The following is a 23,338-nucleotide window of genomic DNA, read 5'->3' on the forward strand; positions in this document are numbered from 1 at the left end:
TGCTAGGGTCTGGCAGATGGAATACAATGTTGACAAATGTGAGGTTATCCATTTTGGTAGGAATAACAGCAAAAGGGATTATTATTTCAATGATAAAATATTGAAACATGCTGCTGTGCAGAGAGACCTGGGTGTGCTAGTGCATGAGTCGCAGAAAGTTGGTTTTCAGGTGCAACAGGTGATTAAGAAGGCAAATGGAATTTTGTCCTTCATTGCTAGAGGGATGGAGTTTAAGACTAGGGAGGTTCTGCTGCAATTGTATAAGGTGTTAGTGAGGCCACACCTGGAGTATTGTGTTCAGTTTTGGTCTCCTTACTTGAGAAAGGACGTACTGGCACTGGAGGGTGTGCATAGGAGATTCACTAGGTTAATCCCAGAGCTGAAGAGGTTGGATTACGAGGAGAGGTTGAGTAGACTGGGACTGTACTCGTTGGAATTTAGAAGGATGAGGGGGGATCTTATAGAAACATAAGATTATGGAGGGAATAGATAGGATAGATGCGGGCAGGTTGTTTCCACTGGCGGGTGAAAGCAGAACTAGGGGGCATAGCCTCAAAATAAGGGGAAGTAGATTTAGGACTGAGTTTAGGAGGTGCTTCTTCACCTAAAGGGTTGTGAATCTATGGAATTCCTTGCCTAGTGAAGCAGTAGAGGCTCCTTCATTAAATGTTTTTAAGATAAAGATAGATAGTTTTTTGAAGAATAAAGGGATTAAGGGTTATGGTGTTCGGGCCGGAAAGTGGAGCTGAGTCCACAAAAGATCAGCCATGATCTCATTGAATGGTGGAGCAGGCTCGAGGGGCCAGATGGCCTACTCCTGCTCCTAGTTCTTATGTTCTTATGTCCCCTTTTTGCCTTCCTGATTTCTCTCTTAACTCTATTCCAACAAGCCCTATACTCTTCAAAGGATCCACTTGATCCCAGCTGCCTATATATGTCATATGCCTCCTTCTTCCTTTTGACCAATATCCTCAATATCCCGAGTCATCCAGGGTTCCCTACTTCTACCGGCCTTACCCTTCACTCTAAGAGGAATGTGTGCTCATCCTGAACTCTATTTAACACCCTTTTGAAAGACTCCCACTTCCAACTGTCCCCTTGCCTGTAAACAGGCTCCCCCAATCAACTTTTGAAAGTTCCCACCTAATATCTTCAAACTTGGTCTTGCCCCAATTTAGAATTATAACTTTTGGGCCAGAACTTTCATTCTCCATAGCTATTTTATTTTTAAGATTGTGCGGAAAGACCGATTTGCTCGAGGAGTGATTGCATGAGAAATAGGTTGTGGTTATTTTTACAAACAAAACTTTTTTATAACAAAAAAACAATATTTGAACTTTAAAATTTCAAACCTAACAAGAACAGCTTACCTGTATCTCTTAACCCCAACACACGTTTTTCCATTAAACTGCACATAAAATGAACACTCACTCAGGCAGGCAAAAATTATACTTGCATTACAGAATATTTTCCTGCTGTTAGTGAGGCTCCTTCAGACCCTGTCCGGAAGCCTGACCTTGTGGCAGCTTTGTCATGGTCTCTCCCGATCGTTCTCCAAATCCTTCTCCCCCCCACCTGTTCGAACAAGATTCTTTTATCTCTTGAGCTCCACCAGACCCTCAAAGATAGTTCTGTCCAGATGTGTTCAGACTTGAACTCATGATCCCTATCTGGAATTTTGATTACCCACTCCCATTTACACAAAAAAGAGTCACGCTATGAAAATGCAACTAACCTCCATGGACAAAAGAGGCCATCAAATTCCATAATGGGCTAATCGCTGGTCAGACAAGAGCATTCCGGAGGACAATGGATCTTGAGTGAATCACCCTGGGTGAACAGGGATAACCTGTTTATTCCCATTAACCGGTTTAAATCTGAATGGGACAATGTAACTCAGGCCAGATGTAGGCATACCTCTGACTCAGTTTTACGCTCAGTCTGTTAACCCCTAAGTTGCCCACTACATCCCTGATCCAATTTCGTAATATCCCCTAGTCACACTGCATAGTGACTCCTAATCCACAAGAGTGCAAACTGGTGAACTAATGTTGTGGGTGGTTCAGACTGAATTTAGAATATAAAAACACATTAGCATTTTGAATAATTACTGTAGGGTTTTGGATCATTAAATAGGATATAATTTAGAAAATATGTCTTGGTTTGATAATTAGTTTTCCTGATATTATACCAAATGAACAGCGAGAATGAAACATGTTCAGATAACCACTATAGTTCTCCTCAGCTTAAGTGATGAGTGAGTAAAATATTCAATAGCTTTGATTTTGTCACATTTTCTAAAACTGGACAGTTCACTACGTAACTGGGCATCATATCAAACTAACTGACATAACACAGACTGACATATATCTTTGTCATACCAAGTATTGTTACTTACCATTCAGAATATCTTTCAAATATTTAAACCAGATGTTACAGTAGTCTTCACTTAAATTGCTTAGGTGAATAGCACGATCTTTGAGCTTATTTTGTCCCTTTTTAATACACACAAAGATGGTGATTCCTAACAGAGTTCCTCCTCTTTGTTGTCCTGCAGATCGTCGACGTTTCATCTTTACAGCAAACACTTCTTTCATGTCCACAGATACCATCTTATGTTGAGAAATCATTTTATCGTCATCTGTATCAAAATATAGCATCACCTTATGAATACATTTTGCCATTTAGAGATCAGTAAATCACTATTTATAGTATTTCACGTTACATTGCACTGGTCACAAAACTGTCTTCCTTACTGGTTTCACATTGTTATTCGATCTGTCTCCCTTTGCGTTCAATTCCTCTACTTTAACTCTCACTGCTCCTCACACATTCACCCACTATTATCACCGAGTCCTTCTGTATATTTCACTTTTGTTCTCCCCTCTTTCCGAAGTCACTATTCTCTTGTCTCTTTTCTTTATCTCATGCTCTCTGTATGCATTTCATGTGGGTTGCTTTATGGATTTATTCAGTTTATAACTTTTGCCTTTATTAAAGCCCAGATCAAACAGCAAGATTGCAGTCAGCATTTATAGTGATTATCGAGATTGAGCAAAGGCTGCTATAACATTCACATGTTTAAACAGATGTGGGGAAGGAAGAAGCAGGGTGTTCAGACAAGGGTAAAGCAGAAGGAGGCCGGGTGCATAACTGAAATAATATGCTGTTTTTTGGATGAATTATGTAATCATATTATATCATGTATATTTTATATAACCATATTTAATTCTTAAATTGTAACAGGTTACAGAAGTGATAGCATAGACTATGTACACCTTTTTGTATATTGCTACACTATGCCAGTAAATATACAAAATCAAAAATATTTCAGCACATCAAGTAGCTATTCATCCCACTGTCCTCGTGTTGGTGCTTACTTCACAAGTGAACCACCTAATCCCATTTTGCTGCTCTTTTTCACGTGGTAGATGTTACAAATTTGTATGTTAAACCTTTCATGAGCATTTTAGAAACAATTCTATAATATTTCATTGATTTTGTTTTAATTTCTGTGACTATTATTACCTTCAGCTATGTTTTCCCAGGAGGCAAGAACTTTCATTTGTAAAGCAACTCATGTTCCCTAGATGTCTCAAAGCAGTTCACAAACAATGAATTACCTTTGAGATGCAATTACTGTTGGACACAGCCTTGATTACAGCCTTTCTTCAAACATGGATAAAAAAGCTGCACTCCAGAAGTGAGGTGAGAGTGACAGCCCTTGACATCAAGACAGTATTTGACCGAGCGTGGCATCAGGAGCCCTAGCTAAACTGAAGTCAGGAACAGGAACACCTCGCTCTTTCCCATGTTGAGTTTGTATCCTGAAAACAAGCCAAACTCCCTCAATATCCCTGTGATCCTATCAATGCTCTCCACCGGATTCTTAATAGACAGCAAAAGGTTATCTGCATATAGCAGTGCTCCAACTTCCCCTCACGATACCCCTCCACTCCACCTCTCCCACCGAGGCTCCAAGTGCCATTGCCAGAGGCTCAATCATCAAAGTGAAAAGCAACAGAGACAGTGAACACCCCTATCTTGTTCCCTGATGCAGACCAAAATAGCCGGAGCTCACATTGTCCCACATTGAGCACTCGCCGTGGAAGCCCTATACAGCAACTTAACCCAATCTACAAACCCCAACCCAACTAGTCCCAACACCTCAAACAAATATGCCCAATCAGCCCGGTCAAACGCTTTCTCCGCATCCAATCACAAGAACGAGGTGGTGATGTTAACCCAGATCATTCTGTAGCCAAGCAGAAGAGTGGTAGGACATTGGCCTTGCCTTTATCGAAAAGAATCACGATCGGAAGGAAAGTATTTTCAGAATCGAAATGAACTGACTTCAAAGTTAAAATGGGATTTCTGATTCTATAACAATTTGTGGGCAGAATTAACAAAAAAGATTACTTGCCTTCTAATATTCACCGACAGCTGCTGACCTTTCACGAACCCTCTTTGGTCCTTCCCTATCAGCCCCGGCACACAGTCCTCTATAGGCGTTGCCAGCACCTTCACCAACAGCTTTGTATCCACATTTAGTAACAATATCGGGCGGAACGAGCCTATACCTCTGGATCCTTGTTCTTTTAAAAAATGTGCGAAATTGAAGCCTGGGAAGTGGGCTACAGCTTACCCTACCGACCGGCTCATTATACATCTCTACTAGCAAGGGTCCCAACTTAATGCCAAACTTTTTGTTTAACTCTGCCGGGAATCCGTCTCGACCTGGGGCCCTCCCGGACTCCATTGATCCCACTTTGGGGGCCTCGAAGATTGGGGCGCCATTCAAAAATGGTGTCCCGATCTCTCGCTCCATTGATCCCACTTCGGGGGCCTCGAAGATTGGGACGTCATTCAAAAATGGTGCCCGATCTCTCACTACACTGGAAGCTCCACTTGCTGGATCGCCCCAGTGTACAAAACGGGGCTATGTGCGGCCTTGGCTACGCATTCCCTGTTGAGGCCGAGGCTCTGGTACAACGCGGGTCGTGTTGCATAGCCATGTGTTTCTGAGCACTGCGTGCGCCAGGAAACACGTGGCTTAGCGTGCTCACTTTGGGACTTCTATCCCATTTGGTTGAAGCAAGCCTATTATGTTTCATATTTTTGGAATATATTGTGTTATTTAGTGAAGTAAGCTTGTGCATCTCTGTGAACATAATTTAATTAAGATGTCTGAATGTCTCCAAGATTTAGGACATCAAAGAAGTGTGAATGGCATGTACATTAAGTAAATATAGACAAGTTGAATTTTCTGTAAGTAAATAAGCTGTGGGTATAAATTTGCATTAGGAGATTAGTGAGGATTTGGATTTTTAGCTGCTAAATTTCAATAGGGAGCAAACAACTTGGAAAAGGTTGTAAATAAATGAGACAAGGGTTTTCAAATTGTACTTGACATGGAAGTGGAGCAATGGGGGAACATGAAAGATTTTATACACTGGGAAAGCCAAGTTTCAAAGATAGGTTAAGAATAATGAACTCAAACACGATAGGTTAAGAATAATGAACTCAAACACGACAGGGGCAAGGGAATACTTAAGCAGTGGTAGGAGCTGTGTTTGGGGAGTGGTTATGTGAGATCTCTAGGGGTTCTGCTCTATTCTGTGAAAAGAGCTGTGAAGAGGCAAAGTGAGGCAGCTTTACAGTTCAACCCAGAAAAGTGCCAGCTTGCAGAAAGCATGATTTTGTTTTGAGGTTTCTGGAATTTCCCGAGCAGAGTAGGAGGAGTTGAGCAGCCCTGTGACATACCTTTCCCACAATAGCAGTGGGTTGCCTTGTGATAATATTACTGGATTTTCGTAGTTAAACACAAAAGATTGTTATCTTAAGAGAAACTTGAGAGTCTAACAAAGTAGGAAGTCCTTTTGGGGGAATGTTCTGGAAGACTAATTTTAACTGTGTAAATGTTGAGCGCGATTCAACCAAAACATTTCTAAGTGTAATTTTGGGTGTGTTTGGCAGGGTGTTTCTCCCTTTTTGAGAGTGATCCACACCGCTATTCAACCACACTTAAGGGTGCGATTTAACAGGGAAAATTATGGGCGCGTTTAGCGGGGTGTTCCTTGGAACCTGCAGCACTGAGAACGACTCTGCTAATAAACAGAATTCTTTCTTTTCTGGCGTTGGCAAGGAACACCCCACTGAGCCCGCACTTATCTTAATTTCCTGCACTGAAGAGCTCTCAATCCCATCACAGCCTCTAGATCCCCCACCCCTCCCCCCCAACGCCCCAACTTACTTGTTAGGGATTCCTCCAGCCCCCTCATCCTACCTCATAAGGGCAGGGCCCCTCCTTGCCTGATCACCGACATGGGCAACCTACCACCCAGGCACCTTTGCACTGCCAGCATGACACTCTGGTAGTGGCCTTGCCAGCTGGGCAGTGCCACCTGGACATCCAGGCAGTGCCAGGGTACCCAAGTGGCAGTGCCAAGGTGCCCGGGTGGTAGTGGGAGTGCCAGGGTACCACTCTGCCCAGAGCCCGACCACCCAGGGCTGATGACCTGGGAGACTTCCCCAACGTGATGTTACACCTGGTCCCAACAGCTCACTTTAATGTGCAAATCTGGATGCTGCCCACTGAGGGCAAGATCCAGATGGCGACGTATCTCAAGATCTCATTAGATCTGGAGAGGTGTCCGAGAATTGTAAATCTCGCGAGAGGCCTCTTATGAGATTTAATGGCCTCGTCGTGTCCCGGGTCGGGAGCAACGAGACCGTACAATCGCACACAATTAGTAATTTTCTCGGGCCTTGGGCAGTTTCTCCGCAGTCAAGCCCACAAACAAACATTTTTACAACACTGGGAGCTGAACTCATCAGCGAGTCCGGCTTCTCAAGAGATCGAGCCGCCATTTTAAAAGGATGCCCGGATCTCTTCGTGAGCTTGAGGGTGCCCCATACCACCACCCATGAGCAATGTCACTCCCTGCACACATGGGCATTACCCCCCACCTCCCCAAGTGAGGACACCACACTATGGGGTCGTTGAGGCCCCATCTCATCCTTTTCAGGTCTCCACGCCTCCCCCTTTCAGGCCCTCTACCCATCACCCCCCCCCAACCTTTATGTGGCCCTTCATACCCGCTCTTCACCCCTCCCCCCCACCCTTCATGGGTATGGCCCCCCCTAAGGCCAAGACTGGCAGGGGCACTTCCAGGTTGCCTGGGTGGCAGTGCCAGGGTTCCCAAATGCCAGCATGGCACTGCCACCCAGGCAACCTGGAAGTGCCACTGCCAGTCTGGCAGTGCCACCCAGGTACCTGGTCAGTGCCAAGGTGCCTGGGTCCAGAGGGAGAGTCAGGATGCCACCCTGCCCTGTCCCTGGCCATCCAGGGATCTCCAATGGTCTGGGAGACCCCGCAAGGTCCACATTTGTGTGCACCAGTGTTAAATGGCGACTGGTCCAGCCAGACTTAAATCAGCCCAATATCACATTTAAATATGTATATCTGACACTGGGCAAGATCCAGATTGCAATGTCTCGCTGGGTTCTGATGAATCTCGCAAGACGTCACAAGTGCCGTGAATCTTGAGAGGCCTCCCATGAAATTGAACAGCCTCATCGTGTCACCAAGTCGTGCGTGCCGAGGCCAGTAAATTGTATCCATAATCTTGTGTCTTTTAAGTTTTCTTTGCTTTTGTTAATGATTGCTTTAGTTTAGTTTTTTAAAATCCCAAAAGTGTTACTGGAATTTGTGGCTTCTGAATTCAGTAAACCTATCTTCTCATCATCAAATTACAAAAAGAAAAGTTGTGATACTTAGTCTAATTTTTTCTTTGAAATTATGTTGAAGCAGCAATTACCATCTTCTGGTTCATAACACAATCTTCCTCCTGCCCCTCCAAGCACAAATGAGCCATCCACGGTGCTGTGGATTTGCCATGTATTTCTGCAGCATTTTTATATTAACATGAAACTTGACGTGCTTAACACCCAGTAAATTACTTCTAATGTGTTGTCATTTTTAGGCAAATGTGGCAGCCAGCCTCTTTAAAGTTCAAATAAACAATATCATAAGTAATTTCTACATGATTTGTTGCACCTTAAAGAATTTGGCTACATTCCCCAGATGAACCATCATTCTCACCACTATAAAGATCTGAATATCAGCAAGATACACTCAAGAGGCTCCTGCATTGCAAGCTTGGTCCTCCTTTGCTGTCTGTGGATTCACCTACTCTCTCTCTACTTGCATCGCCCTAAGCTGCAGGATGACCACATCAAAACCATGTTATCCACAAGAACAGCTCTTCAGGCTGATAAATGATTATGCTAAGATCTTTTAAAGATGTATAATATTAAATAAAAAGACATTTTAAATTAAGATAGGCAGGCAAAGCAACATGCATAATGAAACTCATCAAATTCTTTATGGTAGCTCTTCCTCCAAAAGACGCACCTGAATGAGAAGGACTGACTGTGGGTAAGGAAGGGCTGGGTGAGAAAGACCTACCATTCATACTGCGGCATGAGGGCTGGGGGTGGGGTGGGGGGGGGGGGGGGGGGGGGTTCTATTTTGATAAGCAAGAGGACAGTGTTCATGGCGAAAAAGACAACTACAGACCAAGGGCTACGGTACGTCATGGTCAGCGGTGTCCTGGACAGGGCACCGCTAGTCCTGGTAAACGTGTGTTCTCCCAACTGGGACGACACAATTTCATAAATAAGACCATGGCGGAAATCCCGGCATTGACACACGCCGACTGATCATGGGATGGGGCTTTAACTACGTACAGGACCGAATGATGGACCGATCAAACCCCCGAACAGGGAAAAGGACAGGCATGGCTGCGAACTGGGAACGTTCATGGAGCAGATGGGGGCAGTGGACCCATGATGGTTCCTGCACCCAGGTGAGAGGGAATTCTCATTCTTCCCACCAGTACACAAGGTATATACCCGAATCGACTTCTTTGCAGTGGGGAAATCGTTGCTTCCAGAAATAGTCAGAGCAGAATACCCCGCGATAGTCATGTCTGATCACGCTCCACATTACATGGATGTGAGGTTGGAGATCGGCCATGCCCAACACTCCGCATGGAGGTTGGACACGCACCTCTTGGCCGACAAGGTCTTTTGCCAGAAAACATCACAGGCCATAGGCCACATTACTAACAACCAGAAGGGGGAAATCTCATCTTCAACGTTCTGAGAGGCACTAAAGGCGGTATTTGGGGGAGAGATTATAGCCTACAAGGCTCGTAGAAACAGGGAAGAGAGGGCAGCTAGGCAGCAACTGATCGACTCCATCCTGGTGGTTGACAGAAGATACTCCGAGGCCCCGACCGTAGAGCTTCTAGCGGAGAGGAAAAAGCTACAAATAGACTTTAACCTGCTATCCACCAGGAAAGGAATACACCAACTCCGCCAGACGCGGGGGACATTTTATGAATACGGAGAGAAGGCTAGCCGCCTACTGGCTCACCAGCTGAGAAAGCAGACAGCCAGGAGGGAAATCGCCCACGTAAAGGACAGCAGAGGCGGACTGGTAGCCAAACCAAAAAAGGTCAACAAAGCATTTAGGCCTTCTACCAGGGACAGTACACCTCCGAACCCTCCAACGGGGCCTCAGGGATGAAAGGGTTCCTTGATGGACTGGACATGCCAGTCATGGGGAACGACAGACAGAGGGAGCTGGAAGCACCAAAGGACTGGGAGAGGTCATGGAGAGCATCAACTGCATGCAGGCGGGGAAGGCGTCGGGACAGGACGTGTTCCCAGCGGACTTCGACAAACAATTTGCACCGGTTCTTGCTCCGCACCTACAGGAGATGTTCACAGATTCGCTAGCGAGGGACACCCTGCCCCCAACGCCAACAGGCCACTCTATCGTTGATACCCAAATAAAACAAAGACCCGACAGAATGCGGATCATATAGACCCATTTCGCTGCTTAATGTAGATGCAAAAATACCCTTGAAGGTCCTGGTCAAGAGACTGGTGAACTGCGTACCAGAGGTGGTCGCAGAGGACCAGACAAGCATTGTCAAGGGTAGACAGCTAACTGCGAACATCAGACAGCTGCTCAATGTGATACTGACCCCATCGGGGTACAGAACACCAGAGATGATCATCTCCCTGGACGCAGAAAAGGCCTTCGACAGAGTCGAGTGGAAGCACCTCATCGAGGTATTGGAGCGGTTTGGGCTGGGGACGGAGTTCACCTCATTGGTGAAACTCCTGTACCACACCCCCAAGGTGAGCGTTCAGATGAACACCACCAGCTCTGAATACTTTCAGTTGCACAGAGGCACCAGACAGGCATGCCCGCTGTCCCCGTTCCTGTTCGCCCTGGCAATTGAACCCCTGGCAATCGCCCTACAAGACACTAAAGGTTGGAAGGGTAAAAGAACATAAGAACTAGGAGCAGGAGTAGGCCATCTGGCCTCTCGAGCCTGCGCCACCATTCAATGAGATAATGGCTGATCTTTTGTGGACTCAGCTCCACTTTCCGGCCCGAACACCATAACCCTTAATCCCTTTATTCTTCAAAAAACTATCTATCTTTATCTTAAAAACATTTAATGAAGGAGCCTCTACTGCTTCACTGGGCAAGGAATTCCATAGATTTACAACCCTTTGGGTGAAGAAGTTCCTCCTAAACTCAGTCCTAAATCTACTTCCCCTTATTTTGAGGTATGCCCCCTAGTTCTGCTTTCACCCGCCAGTGGAAACAACCTGCCCGCATCTATCCTATCTATTCCCTTCATAATTTTATATTTTTCTATAAGATCCCCCCTCATCCTTCTAAATTCCAACGAGTACAGTCCCAGTCTACTCAACCTCTCCTCGTAATCCAACCCCTTCAGCTCTGGGATTAACCTAGTGAATCTCCTCTGCACACCCTCCAGTGTCAGTACGTCCTTTCTCAAGTAAGGAGACCAAAACTGAACACAATACTCCAGGTGTGGATTCACTAACACCTTATACAATTGCAGCATAACCTCCCTAGTCTTAAACTCCATCCCTCTAGCAATGTAGGACAAAATTCCATTTGCCTTCTTAATCACCTGTTGCACCTGTAAACCAACTTTTTGCGACTCATGCACTAGCACACCCAGGTCTCTCTGCACAGCAGCATGTTTTAACATTTTATTATTTAAATAATAATCCCTTTTGCTCTTATTCCTACCAAAATGGATCACCTCACATTTGTCAACATTGTATTCCATCTGCTAGACCCTAGGCCATTCACTTAGCCTATCCAAATCCCTCTGCAGACTCCCAGTATCCTCTGCAATTTTAGCTTTACCACTCATCTTAGTGTAGTCTGCAAACTTGGACACATTGCCCTTGGTCCCCAGCTCCAAATCATCTAAATTGTGAACAATTGTGGGCCCAACACTAATCCCTGAGGGACACCACTAGCTATTGATTGCCAACCAGAGAAACACCCATTAATCCCCACTCTTTGCTTTCTATTAATTAACCAATCCTCTATCCATGCTACTACATTCCCCTTAATGCCATACATCTTTATCTTATGCAGCAATCTTTTGTGTGGCACCTTGCCAAAGGCTTTTTGGAAATCCAGATATACCACATCCATTGGCTCCCTGTTATCTACCGCACTGGAAATGTCCTCAAAAAATTCCACTAAATTAGTTAGGCACGACCTGCCCTTTATGAACCCATGCTGCGTCTGCCCAATGGGACAATTTCCATCCAGATGCTTCGCTATTTCTTCCATGATGATAGATTCCAGCATCTTCCCTACTACCGAAGTTAAGCTCACTGGCCTATAATTACCCGCTTTCTGCCTACCTCCTTTTTTAAATAGTGGTGTCACGTTTGCTAATTTCCAATATGCCGGGACCACCCCAGAGTCTAGTGAATTTTGGTAAATTATCACGAGTGCATTTGCAATTCCCCTAGCCATCTCTTTTAGCACTCTGGGATGCATTCCATCAGGTCCAGGAGACTTGTCTACCTTTAGCCCCATTAGCTTGCCCATCACTACCTCCTTGGTGATAACAATCCTCTCAAGGTCCTCACCTGTCATAGCCTCATTTCCATCAGTCACTGTCATGTTATTTGTGTCTTCCACTGTGAAGACCGACCCAAAAAACCTGTTCAGTTCCTCAGCCATTTCCTCATCTCCCATTATTAAATCTCCCCTCTCATCCTCTAAAGGACAAATATTTACCTTAGCCACTCTTTTTTGTTTTATGTATTTGTAGAAACTTTTACTATCTGTTTTTATATTCTGAGCAAGTTTACTCTCATAATCTATCTTACTCTTCTTTATCGCATTTTTAGTAGCTTTCTGTTGCCCCCTAAAGATTTCCCAGTCCTCTAGTCTCCCACTGATCTTTGCTACTTTGTATGTTTTTTCCTTCAATTTGATACTCTCCCTTATTTCCTTAGATATCCACGGTCGATTTTCCCTCTTTTTACCATCCTTCCTTTTTGTTGGCATAAACCTTTGCTGAGCACTGTGAAAAATCACTTGGAAGGTTCTCCACTGTTCCTCAACTGTTTCACCATAAAGTCTTTGCTCCCAGTCTACCTTAGCTAGTTCTTCTCTCATCCCATTGTAATTTCCTTTGTATAAGCACAAAACACTAGTGCTTGATTTTACCTTCTCACCCTCCATCTGTATTTTAAATTCCACCATATTGTGATCGCTCCTTCCGAGAGGATCCCTAACATAGAGATCCTGAATCAATCCTGTCTCATTACACAGGACCAGATCTAGGACCGCTTGTTCCCTTCTTGGTTCCATTACATACTGTTCTAGGAAACTATCGCGGATACATTCTATAAACTGCTCCTCAAGGCTGCCTTGACCGACCTGGTTAAACCAATCGACATGTAGATTAAAATCCCCCATGATAACTGCTGTGCCATTTCTACATGCATCAGTTATTTCTTTGTTTATTGCCTGCCCCACCATAATGTTACTATTTGGTGGCCTATAGATTACTCCTATCAGTGACTTTTTCGCCTTACTATTCCTGATTTCCACCCAAATGGATTCAACCTTATCCTCCATAGCACCGATCCCTTACTGTTGCCCGGATGTCATCCTTAAATAACAGAACTACACCACCTCCCTTACCATCCACTCTGTCCTTCCGAAAAGTTTGATACCCTCGGATATTTAACTCCCAGTCGTGACCATCCTTTAACCATGTTTCAGTAATGGCCACTAAATCATAGTCATTCACGATGATTTGCGCCATCAACTCATTTACTTTATTCCGAATACTACGAGCATTCAGGTAAAGTACACTTATGTTGGCTTTTTTACCTCTGTTCTGAATCTTAACACCTCGATCAGTAACCTCGCCTAAGTTATATTTCCTCTTAACCTTTCTCCTAATTTTCCTTGTCGTTGAACCCATATCTTCATGTAACAACCTGCCGCGTCGCTTACCATTAATGTTTTCACTTCCCGTTTTATTTCTTTTAGTATTCCTGGTCCTATTCACTGAGCTCCCCTCAGTCACTGTACCTTGTACTGTCGCACTTTTTGATTTTTGACTATGGCTTCTCTGCCTTACACTTTCCCCCTTACTGCCTTTTATTTCTGTCCCTGTTTTACTACCTTCCAACTTCCTGCATCGGTTCCCATCCCCCTGCCACATTAGTTTAAACTCTCCACAACAGCTCTAGCAAACACCCCCCCTAGGACATCGGTTCCAGTCCTGCCCAGGTGCAGACCGTCCGGTTTGTACTGGTCCCACCTCCCCCAGAACCGGTTCCAATGCCCCAGGAATTTGAATCCCTCCCTCTTGCACCATCTCTCGAGCCACGCATTCATCCTCTCTATCCTGACATTCCGACTCTGACTAGCTCGTGGCACTGGTAGCAATCCTGAGATTACTACCTTTGAGGTCCTACTTTTTAGTTTAACTCCTATCTCACTAAATTCAGCTTGTAGGACCTCGTCACATTTTTTACCTATATCGTTGGTGCCTATATGCACTACGACAGCTGGCTGTTCACCCTCCCCCTCCCCAGAATGTCCTGCAGCCGCTCCGAGACATCCTTGACCCTTGCACCAGGGAGGCAACATAACATCTATTCCCCTTACAATTGAGCCCCTATCACTATTGCCCTGCCATTCTTCTTCCTGCCCAGCTGCGCAGCAGAGCCAGCCACAGTGCCATGAACCTGGCTGCTGCTGCCTTCCCCTGGTGAGCCATCTCCCTCAACAGTATCCAAAGCGGTATATCTGTTTTGCAGGGAGATGACCGCAGAGGACACCTGCACTGCCTTCCTACTCCAGCTCTGTCTTTTGGTCACCCATTTTCTCCCTCAGTACCTTTCACCTGCGGTGTGACCAACTCGCTAAACGTGCTATCCGCGACGTCCTCAGCATCGCGGATGCTCCAAAGTGAGTCCATCCGCAGCTCCAGAGCCGTCAAGCGGTCTAACAGGAGCTGCAACTGGACACACTTCTTGCACGTGAAGGAGCCAGGGACAGTGGACGTGTCCCTGAGCTCCCACATCGCACACCAGGAGCATGACACGGGTCTGAGATCTCCTGCCATGTCTTAAACGTTCACCCATGCTCACTATCTACAGTAGCCCCCGGTCCAGCAATCTCTCGATTTTTAAATTATTTTCTGTATTTGCAGATCCCTTCATGGTATCTTTGATCTCTATAATGTCTGTTAAGATACCGTAGAGACCAATAATTTCAAAAAGCATACAAGTTTCCCTAGAGACAATGCCGTTTTAAGACTTATTGCAACAAACAAAAATCAAACCGACTAAACATTACCTAGTAGTCGAACGCTAAAGTACAGAAAATGTATTTTCCCATTAAATAACGAACAACCAAAAACCATATGCCACAGTTGTATGTTGTGCTACACTCTCAGCAGATATGTAGCCTTGTTAATAAAGTCCCAAAATCCTCCTGACGATTCAACAGGCTCTCTTTTCCATGCCACACCAGGGTAAGCCTTCTTGTATTCGTCTAAAATTTCTTTCACTCAATCTACTGAGTATCATCAAACCCAGTTCCTGCAGCAAAGCACCCCTTGGCAAGTCTTTGGACTTTAAATCTCTACAAGTCCCATCTCTTCAATCAGGAGATCAGTTCTCACCAGCATTCTGCTTGGTGTTTAACTCAAAAACAATATTTTCTCTGCTTGGCACAGCAGCAGTTGTTTTTTGATATTCCTTTTTAGGTCTCTGTGCTTGTCTGTGTCTGAGAACCTGTGTCCAAAAAGAACAGCTGCCCTTCTTTTGTCTTGGATATGAAAACTGGTACTTGACTTTCAATGGGGTTTGGCCTCGGCCTCTGTCTCAATGACAACCAAATCACATGGATGTGTCTCCGGGCAGAGTTCATTCATCCGTCTCCATTCCACGGCACTCTGTTTGACCTTAAAGGAAGCAGTTTAAAACATAACCGTCGGAACAGCTCCTCCAGCCCTCAAAGACAACCGAGTCGCTCTAATTCCAAACTCTAGCACATTCACGATTTTCATCGCTTCACTGTTGGCGACTATGCCTTCACTAATCCAGGCTCGAAGTACTGGAATTCCCTCTGTCAGCCTTTCCACCTCTCTCTTTCCCATTAATACGCTTCTTAAAACCTACCTCACTGACCAAAAGAGAATAGGCAGCCTGCCCTATTCTCCAATGTGATGTGGTATCAAATTTTGTTTCATAACACTACGATGAAACACCTCAGAATATTTTACAACATTAAAGGCAAAATAGAAATACAAGTTGCTTGTGTAATTCGCTACCGAGTTTTGAAAGGTAATTACAAGTCCTGCTTCCTATTTGCTCACTGTAATCTGTTGTCTTTAGTATGATCATCACACCTAATGGGTTACTATTTCGCAAACATTAGGGAAACTCAGATAGCACTTAGAACATAGAACAGTACAGCACAGTACAGGCCCTTCGGCCCACGATGTTGTATCGACCATTTATCCTAATCTAAGATCAACCTATCCTACAACCCTGCAATTTACTGCTCTCCATGTCCAAGAGTCGCTTAAATGCCCCTAGTGACTCTGACTCCACCACCTCTACTGGCAGTGCATTCCACGCACCCACCACTCTCTGTGTAAAGAACCTACCTCTGACATCTCCCCTATACCTTCTTCCAATCACCTTAAAATGATGTGCCCTTGTGACAACCATTTCCACCCTGGGGAGAAGTCTCTGGCTATCCACGCCTCTCATCACTTTGTACACCGCTATCAAGTCACCTCTCTTTCTTCTTCGCTCCAGTGAGAAAAGCCCTAGCTCCCTCAACCTTTCTTCTTAAGACGTGCCCTCCAGTCCAGGCAGCATCCTGGTAAATCTCCTCTGCACCCTCTCCAAAGCATCCACATCCTTCCTATAATGTAGCGATCAGAACTGGACACAATATTCCAAGTGTGGTCTAACCAGGGTTTTATAAAGCTGCAGCAAAACCTCGCGGCTCTCAAACTCAATCCCTCTGTTAATGAAAACCAACACACCATACACCTTCTTAACAACCTTATCAACCTGGGTGGCAACTTTGAGGGATCTATGTATGTTGTCCCCAAGATCCCTCTGTTCCTTCACACTTCCAAGAATCCTGCCTTTAATCCTGTATTCAGCATTCAAATTCGACCTTCCAAAATGAATCACTTCACATTTATCAAGGTTGAACTCCTTCTCAGCCACTTCTCAGCCCAGCTCTGCATCCTGTCAATATCCTGTTGTAACCTGCAACAACCCTCAATACTATCTACAACTCCACCAACCTTTGTGTCATCGGCAAACTTACTAACCCACCTTCCACTTCCTCATCCAAGTCATTTATAAAAACGACAAAGAGCAGAGGTCCCAGAACAGATCACTTCGGGAACCACTGGTCACCGACCTCCAGGCGGAATACTTTCCGTCCACTACCACTCGCTGTCTTCTTTCGGCCAGCCAATTCTGTATCCAGATAGCCAAATTTCCCTGTATCCCATGTCCCCTAACTTTCTGAATAAGCCTACCATGGGGAACCTTATCAAATGCCTTACTGAAATCCATATACGCCACATCTTCTGCCTGACCTTCATCAGTGTGTCTTGTCACATCCTCTAAGAATTCAATGAGGCTTGTGAAGCATGACCTGCCCCTCACAAAGCCATGCTGACTATCTTTAATCAAACTATGTTTTTCTAAATAATCATAAATCCTATCTCTCAGAATCCTTTCCAATATTTTACTCACTACAGACCAAGACTGACTGGTCTGTAATTCCCAGGGATTTCCCTGTTCCCTTTCTTGAACAGGGGAACAACGTTCGCCTCCCTCCAATCATCCGGTACTCCAGTGGAGAGTGAGGACGCAAAGATCATCGGCAACGGCGCAGCAATCTCCTCCCTCGCTTCCCGTAGTAACTTTGGGTATACCCCGTCAGGCCCAGGGGACTTAACTATCCTGATGTTTTTCAAAATTTCTAGCACACCCTCCTTAATATCAACCTGTTTGAGTCTATTAACCTGGTTCACGCTGTTCTCATGAACAACAAGGTCCCTCTCTCGCTAGTGAATACTGAAGCAAAATATTCATTTAGGGCCTTCCATATCTCATATGACTCTAGGCACAAGTTCCCTCCACTATCCCTGATCGACCCTACTCTTACTCTGATCATCCTCTTATTTCTCACGTAAGTGAAGAACGCCTTCGGGTTTTCCCTAATCCTTCACCCCAGGTCTTTTTCATGCCCCCTTCTAGCTCTCCTAAATCCATTTTTGAGTTCCTTCCTGGCTACCTTGTAACCCTCTAGAGCCATGCCAGATCTTTGCTTCCTCAACCTTACGTAAGCTTCCTTCTTCCTCTTGACTAGAAGCTCCACTTCTCTTGTCATCCAAGGCTCCTTCACCTTACCATTCCTTCCTCGTCTCAGTAGGACAAAGCTATCCAGCACTCGCAGCAAGTGCTCCGTAAACAACCCCACATTACTGTTGTGCATTTCCCCAAGAACAACTGTTCCCACTTTATGCTCCTCAGCTCCTATTCAATAGCAGTATAATTTCCCCTCCCCCAATTAAGTACCTTCCCATACTGACTGTTTCTATCCCTCTCCATGACTTTGGCAAAGGTCAAGGAGTTGCAATCACTGTCACTGAAATGCTCTTCCACCGAGACATCTGACACCTGGCTTGATTCGTTGCCAAGCCCAAATCCAATATGCCCCCCCCCCGTCGACCTATCTACTTATTGAGTCAGGAATCCTTCCTGTACACACCTGATACAATCTCCTCCATCCAAACCATTTGCAGTGAAGTTCCAGTCAATATTAGGGAAGTTGAAGTCACCCATGACAGCAAATCTGTTACTTCTGCGCTTTTCAAAGATCTGACGCCCAATCTGTTCCTCCATCTCTCTGCTGCTATTGGGGGTCTATAGAAAACTCCCAATAAAGTGACTGCTCCTTTCTTGTTTCTGACGTTCACCCATACTGACTCAGTAGACAAATCTTCCTCGACTACCCCCTTTTCCGCAGCTGTGATGCACTCCCTAATTAACAGTGCTACTCCCCCTCCTCTTTTACCTCCTTCCCTATTCTTCTTAAAACATCTAAACCCTGGAACATCTAACAACCGTTCCTGCCCCTGTGAAATTCATGTTTCCGTAATGGCCACAACATCGTAGTTCCAAGTACTGATCCATGTTCTAAGTTCATCTCCCTTATTCCTGACACTCCTTGCATTGAAACCGACACACTTTAACCCAATCCACTGAGTGCAACTTGGCCCTCTCAACTGTCTGTCCTTCATCTCAGATTCGCTGCATACTTTTTCTGCATGTTCAACAGCTGCCCTTTCCTCTGACCCATAGCTCTGGTTCCCATCCCCCTGCCAAACTAGTTTAAATCCTCCCGAAGAGCTCTAGCAAACTTCCCACCCAGGATATTGGTGCCCCTCCAGTTTAGGTACAATCCGTCCTTCGTGTACAGCTCCCACCTTCCCCAGAAAGTATCCCAATGATACACATATCTGAAGCCTTCCCTCCTGCACTAGCCCTGTAGCCACATGTTCAACTGCACTCGCTCTCTGTTCCTTGCCTCACTTGCACGTGGCACCGGTAGCAATCCTGAGATTACTACTCTGCTGGTCCTGCTCTTTAGCTTCCAACCTAACTCCCTAAAATAACTTTTTAGATCTTCATCCCTTTTCTTAGCTATGTCGTTGGTGCCATGTGCACCTTATGGTTGCTCCCCCTCCCCCTTAAGAATCCTGTAGACTCGATCCAAGACATCCCTGACCCTGGCACCCGGGAAGCAACATAACTTCCGGTAGTCTCGTTCGCGACCACAGAATCTCCTATCCGTTCACTTAACCATTGAGAGTCTCCTATCACTATTGCTTTTCTATCCTACCCCTTCCCTTCTGAGCCACAGAGCCAGGCTCAGTGCTAGAGAGCCGACCGCTAGGGCCTTGACTAATGTCTCCTTTTACCAACCCATGACATTTTCCGCCAATTCATTTTAGTGGAAAGAAAGTTTACAACTGCCAAGCGCTGAGGCGAAAAACAAGATGCTTCTGCGGGGAGCCGAGGAGGTGAATAGCCATCTTTGCTCACAGGCAAAGAGCCCGGGGGTGCTGGGTTTGCCATCCCAACGCTCAGCAGGGTGTGGGGGACCCTCAGCTGGATGAGGGCGGGCACCCTCCAGAGGGTGGGCCGCCATGGGAAAGGGGGGTGGGCGCTGAGGGGGCAACCTCTCGCAGCTCCAGCATGCCAACCACTGGATTGTATGTACCTGTTCCAGGGGCAACCCTGGCCCCTGCCCGTCTGTCCAACCGACAACCCATAACCTCCATCGACTACAGAGGCCTCTGGCCTTGCGGCTGAAGGCAATTGCTGACAGGAAATTGGCAATCGTGTTTAAGTGAGCACTTCACACAACCCAAATGGGTTCCCGTGGGTGAATGGGCCATGTAGCATAAGGGGTTCATTGCCTAGCATCCCAATCACACCCTGTGCATGGACTCTGTGCAAGGCAACACTACACACGCAGCAGCCAACATCCAAACACCTAGGGGATGGGACACAGCTCCGGGGACACATCCATGACCTGAGGGTGGCTGAGTGCTACGGAGAGGGGGAGATGCCTAGAGAGACGGGCCAAGTGTTCAGTGGTCGGGCCGCATTGCGGAAGAAAGTGACAGAGGCGTCATATTGATTGTAATCAAGGGAGTTTATTGTGTTTTATAATTCTCCACTCTCCCTGTGGTGCAGCTCCCTCCCCCACACCCCTCACTCCCTACCTACCCCCCACCCTCTCCCACCTCCCAGGTGGCCTCAGTGATCCTCCATGTGCTTTGCCTTCCTAGCTCTACTGCTATGTTGAGGGGTGTCCCCAGGATGTACATTCTGAGGTGGAGGCAGCAGCTGCTTACCTCGTACCGTGGCCTTCGATGCCACTGGTGGGTGTCCTCTGGGGGATCTGGGCCGTTGGGCCCCGCCGCACTTGCTGGCGGCACATGCACAGCTGTGCAGCCCTGTCCCGTGTGCTGGCTGTGAGACACGGCCTCAGCAGAGGTGTGGAACCCAAGGGAGTTGGTGGGCACTGTTGCCACCCTATGGAACGGGTCCAGGTTAGCACACAGTGCCCCTTCCTCCCGGTCAGTACCCATAGGACCCCGAGATTCACCTTGGGCCGAAGGGGCAGCTGTCCCTCCATCATCTTGCTCTGCCAACCCTGGCGGCTCCCTGATTCCTGCACCATCCTGTCGGCGCCCTCGCCGATGCTCCTCAGTGACCGGGCCATGCTCTGCGGCGCCTTGGCGATGCCCACCTGTAACTGGGACAAGCTCCGCAGTGCCTCAGCCATTCCCATCTGAGAGCAGGGTCGGCACCAGTGCTGGCTCACTACCACACTTAGAAATCTCTCCAGGGAATCACACCCATAATTAACACAGTACCTTGACATTACAGAAATGTAGCTCACAATTACCACTAATTTCTAACTGATATCTTCTTTAACTCCAATCAAGCAAAACCCATCACAGGTCATAGAACCATAGAAAAGATACAGCACAGAAGGGGGTCATTCAGCCCATCTTGTCTTGAATCTATGACCCCTGCTTTTTGAACTCTCTGCCCAAGGAAACAGGTTTCTCTTGTTTACTCTATCTCTATCCCTCACATACCTCAATCATTTCACACTCAGCCTTTGAAGAATAGAATCATAGAGTCTCTACAGTGCAGGAGACCATTCGGCCCATCAAGTCTGCATCGACACTCTGAAAGAGCACCACACCCAATCCCACTTCCCCCACCCTATCCCAGTAACCCCGCCTAACCTGTACACCCCTGGACACTAAGGAGCAATTTTAACATGGCCAATCCACCTAACCTGCACATCTTTGGACTGCGGGAGGAAACCAGAGCACCCGGAGGAAACCCACGCAGACACAGGGAGAAAGTGCAAACTCCACACAGTTACCCAAGGCCAGAATTGAGCGGGTTCCTGGCGCTGTTATGTAGCAATGCTAAGCGTCTTCTCTGTTCCAAGGAAAACAATCCCAAACTCTCCAATCTCTCTTGGTAGCTACAATTCTCCAACCCTGGCAACATTCTAGTAAATCTTCTTGCATTCTCTCCTGAACAATTACATCCTTCCTGTAATGTGGTGACCAGAGCTGCACACAATACTCCGGTTGTGGCCTCACCAATGCCTTATACAGTTCCATCATTATATCCCTACTTTTGTTAACTATATCTCTGCCAATGAAGGAGAGCATTCCCTCTGCCTTTTTTACAACCTTATCTTCTTGTACTGCTACCATTAGGGATCTGTGTACTTGCATGCCAAGATCTTTCATTTCATCTACCCCTCTCAGTATATTCCTGTTCATTGTGTATTCCATTTTACTGCTGACCTCCCTAAATGCATTACCTCACACTTATCAGAGTTGAACTCCTTTTGCCACTCTCCTGCCCATTCTACTGACCCATCGATATCATTTTGGAGCTTGCAGCTTTCCTCTACACTACCCATTACACAGTCAATTTTTGTGTCAGCAGAAAATTTCCCAATCATACCATTTTTAAACAATTTTCATTCCTCCAGTCCTCCGACACCTCCCCTGCGTCTAGTGAAGATTAGATTATAACCCTCAGAGCATCTGTTGTTTCCTCCCTGACCTCCATCAACATCATAGAAAACAATCTATCCAACCCTGGCAACTTACCCACTTTCAAGGATTCCAACTCCTCAAACACTTCCTATCTCGTTATGATTATTTTATCTAATATTTCACACTGCTCCGCTTGGATTACTATATCCGCATCATCCCTTTCCTTTGTGAACACAGACAAAAAATTGGTTTAAAACTCTTCCCATATCTTTTGCATCTTCACACAAGTTCACTTCTTCTTATCTGATAGGTCCCACTTTTTCCTTAACTATCCTTTTGCTCTTTATATATTGGCAAAACATCTTTGGGTTTTCCTGAATCTTGCTTGCTCATATTTTTTCATGGCCTCTCTTTGATCAAAAAAACACTTTTAAATAGAGGTAGCAAACACAGGATTACTTGCCAATCTTTGGATAGGTAGATCGTTTGAGGGACGGCTTGAAGAGAGAGAGAGAGATCCTGTCAAATTGATGTTGAATCACTGACAGCCTCCTGCAAAAGCTGTTGTTCAGTCCAGAAAATAAACTCAAACTCTGTCTGCTGCAGCTCTGGTTCCTTCTATTAAGTACATCATCCCCATTGTGTCCATTATTCTATAGATAAACCATCTGAACCCCTCGATGAGATTCCAGTCTGTAACTCACTCCCAGGTGTCCATTATTCTACAGATAAACCATCTGAACCCCTCGATTAGTTTCCAGTCTGTAACTCACTCCCAGTTATCCATTATTCTATATATAAGCCATCTGAACCTCTCGATTAGATTCCAGTCTGTAACTCACACCCAGGTATTCATTCTATATATAAACCATCTGAACTCCTCGATTAGATTCCAGTCTGTAACTCACCCCCAGGTATCCATTATTCTATATATAAACCATCTGAACCCCTCGATTAGATTCCAGTCTGTAACTCACGCCCAGGTATCCATTATTCTCTATATAAACCATCTGAACCCCTTGATTAGAAACTTATAGAATTCTAACAGGATTAGACCGCTGCCTCCCAGCACCAGGGACCCAGGTTCGATTCCGGCCTCGGGTGACTGTGTGGAATTTGCACCTTCTCCCCGTGTCAGCATGGGTTTCCCCCGGGTGCTCCGGTTTACACCCACAGTCTAGGGATGTGTAGGTCAGGTGGATTGGCCATGCTAAATTGTCCCTTAGTTCCAGGGATATGTAGGTTAGGTAAAAGGGTAAGGAACAGGGTGGTGGATGTGGGCTTGGGGGAAGTAC

The 23,338-nt window shown here is 45.8% G+C and overlaps 1 protein-coding gene across 5 annotated transcripts in view; it reads right to left on the reverse strand.

Annotated features, from left to right (window-relative positions):
* cerkl (CERK like autophagy regulator) overlaps positions 1-23,338 on the reverse strand; it is a 252,536-nt gene that overhangs the window by 156,552 nt on the left and 72,646 nt on the right. For 4 of the 5 annotated variants that reach the window (XM_072477565.1, XM_072477558.1, XM_072477570.1 and 1 more), the window contains exon 2: positions 2,399-2,641. The exons of the other annotated variant lie outside the window; for it this stretch is intronic. In XM_072477565.1, the coding sequence (XP_072333666.1) occupies positions 2,399-2,641 (243 nt within the window). The remainder of the gene's footprint in view (positions 1-2,398; positions 2,642-23,338) is intronic. 5 annotated transcript variants of the gene reach the window in all.

This window comes from Scyliorhinus torazame, chromosome 2 (assembly GCF_047496885.1).
Source record: "Scyliorhinus torazame isolate Kashiwa2021f chromosome 2, sScyTor2.1, whole genome shotgun sequence".
Lineage (NCBI taxonomy): Eukaryota > Metazoa > Chordata > Chondrichthyes > Carcharhiniformes > Scyliorhinidae > Scyliorhinus > Scyliorhinus torazame.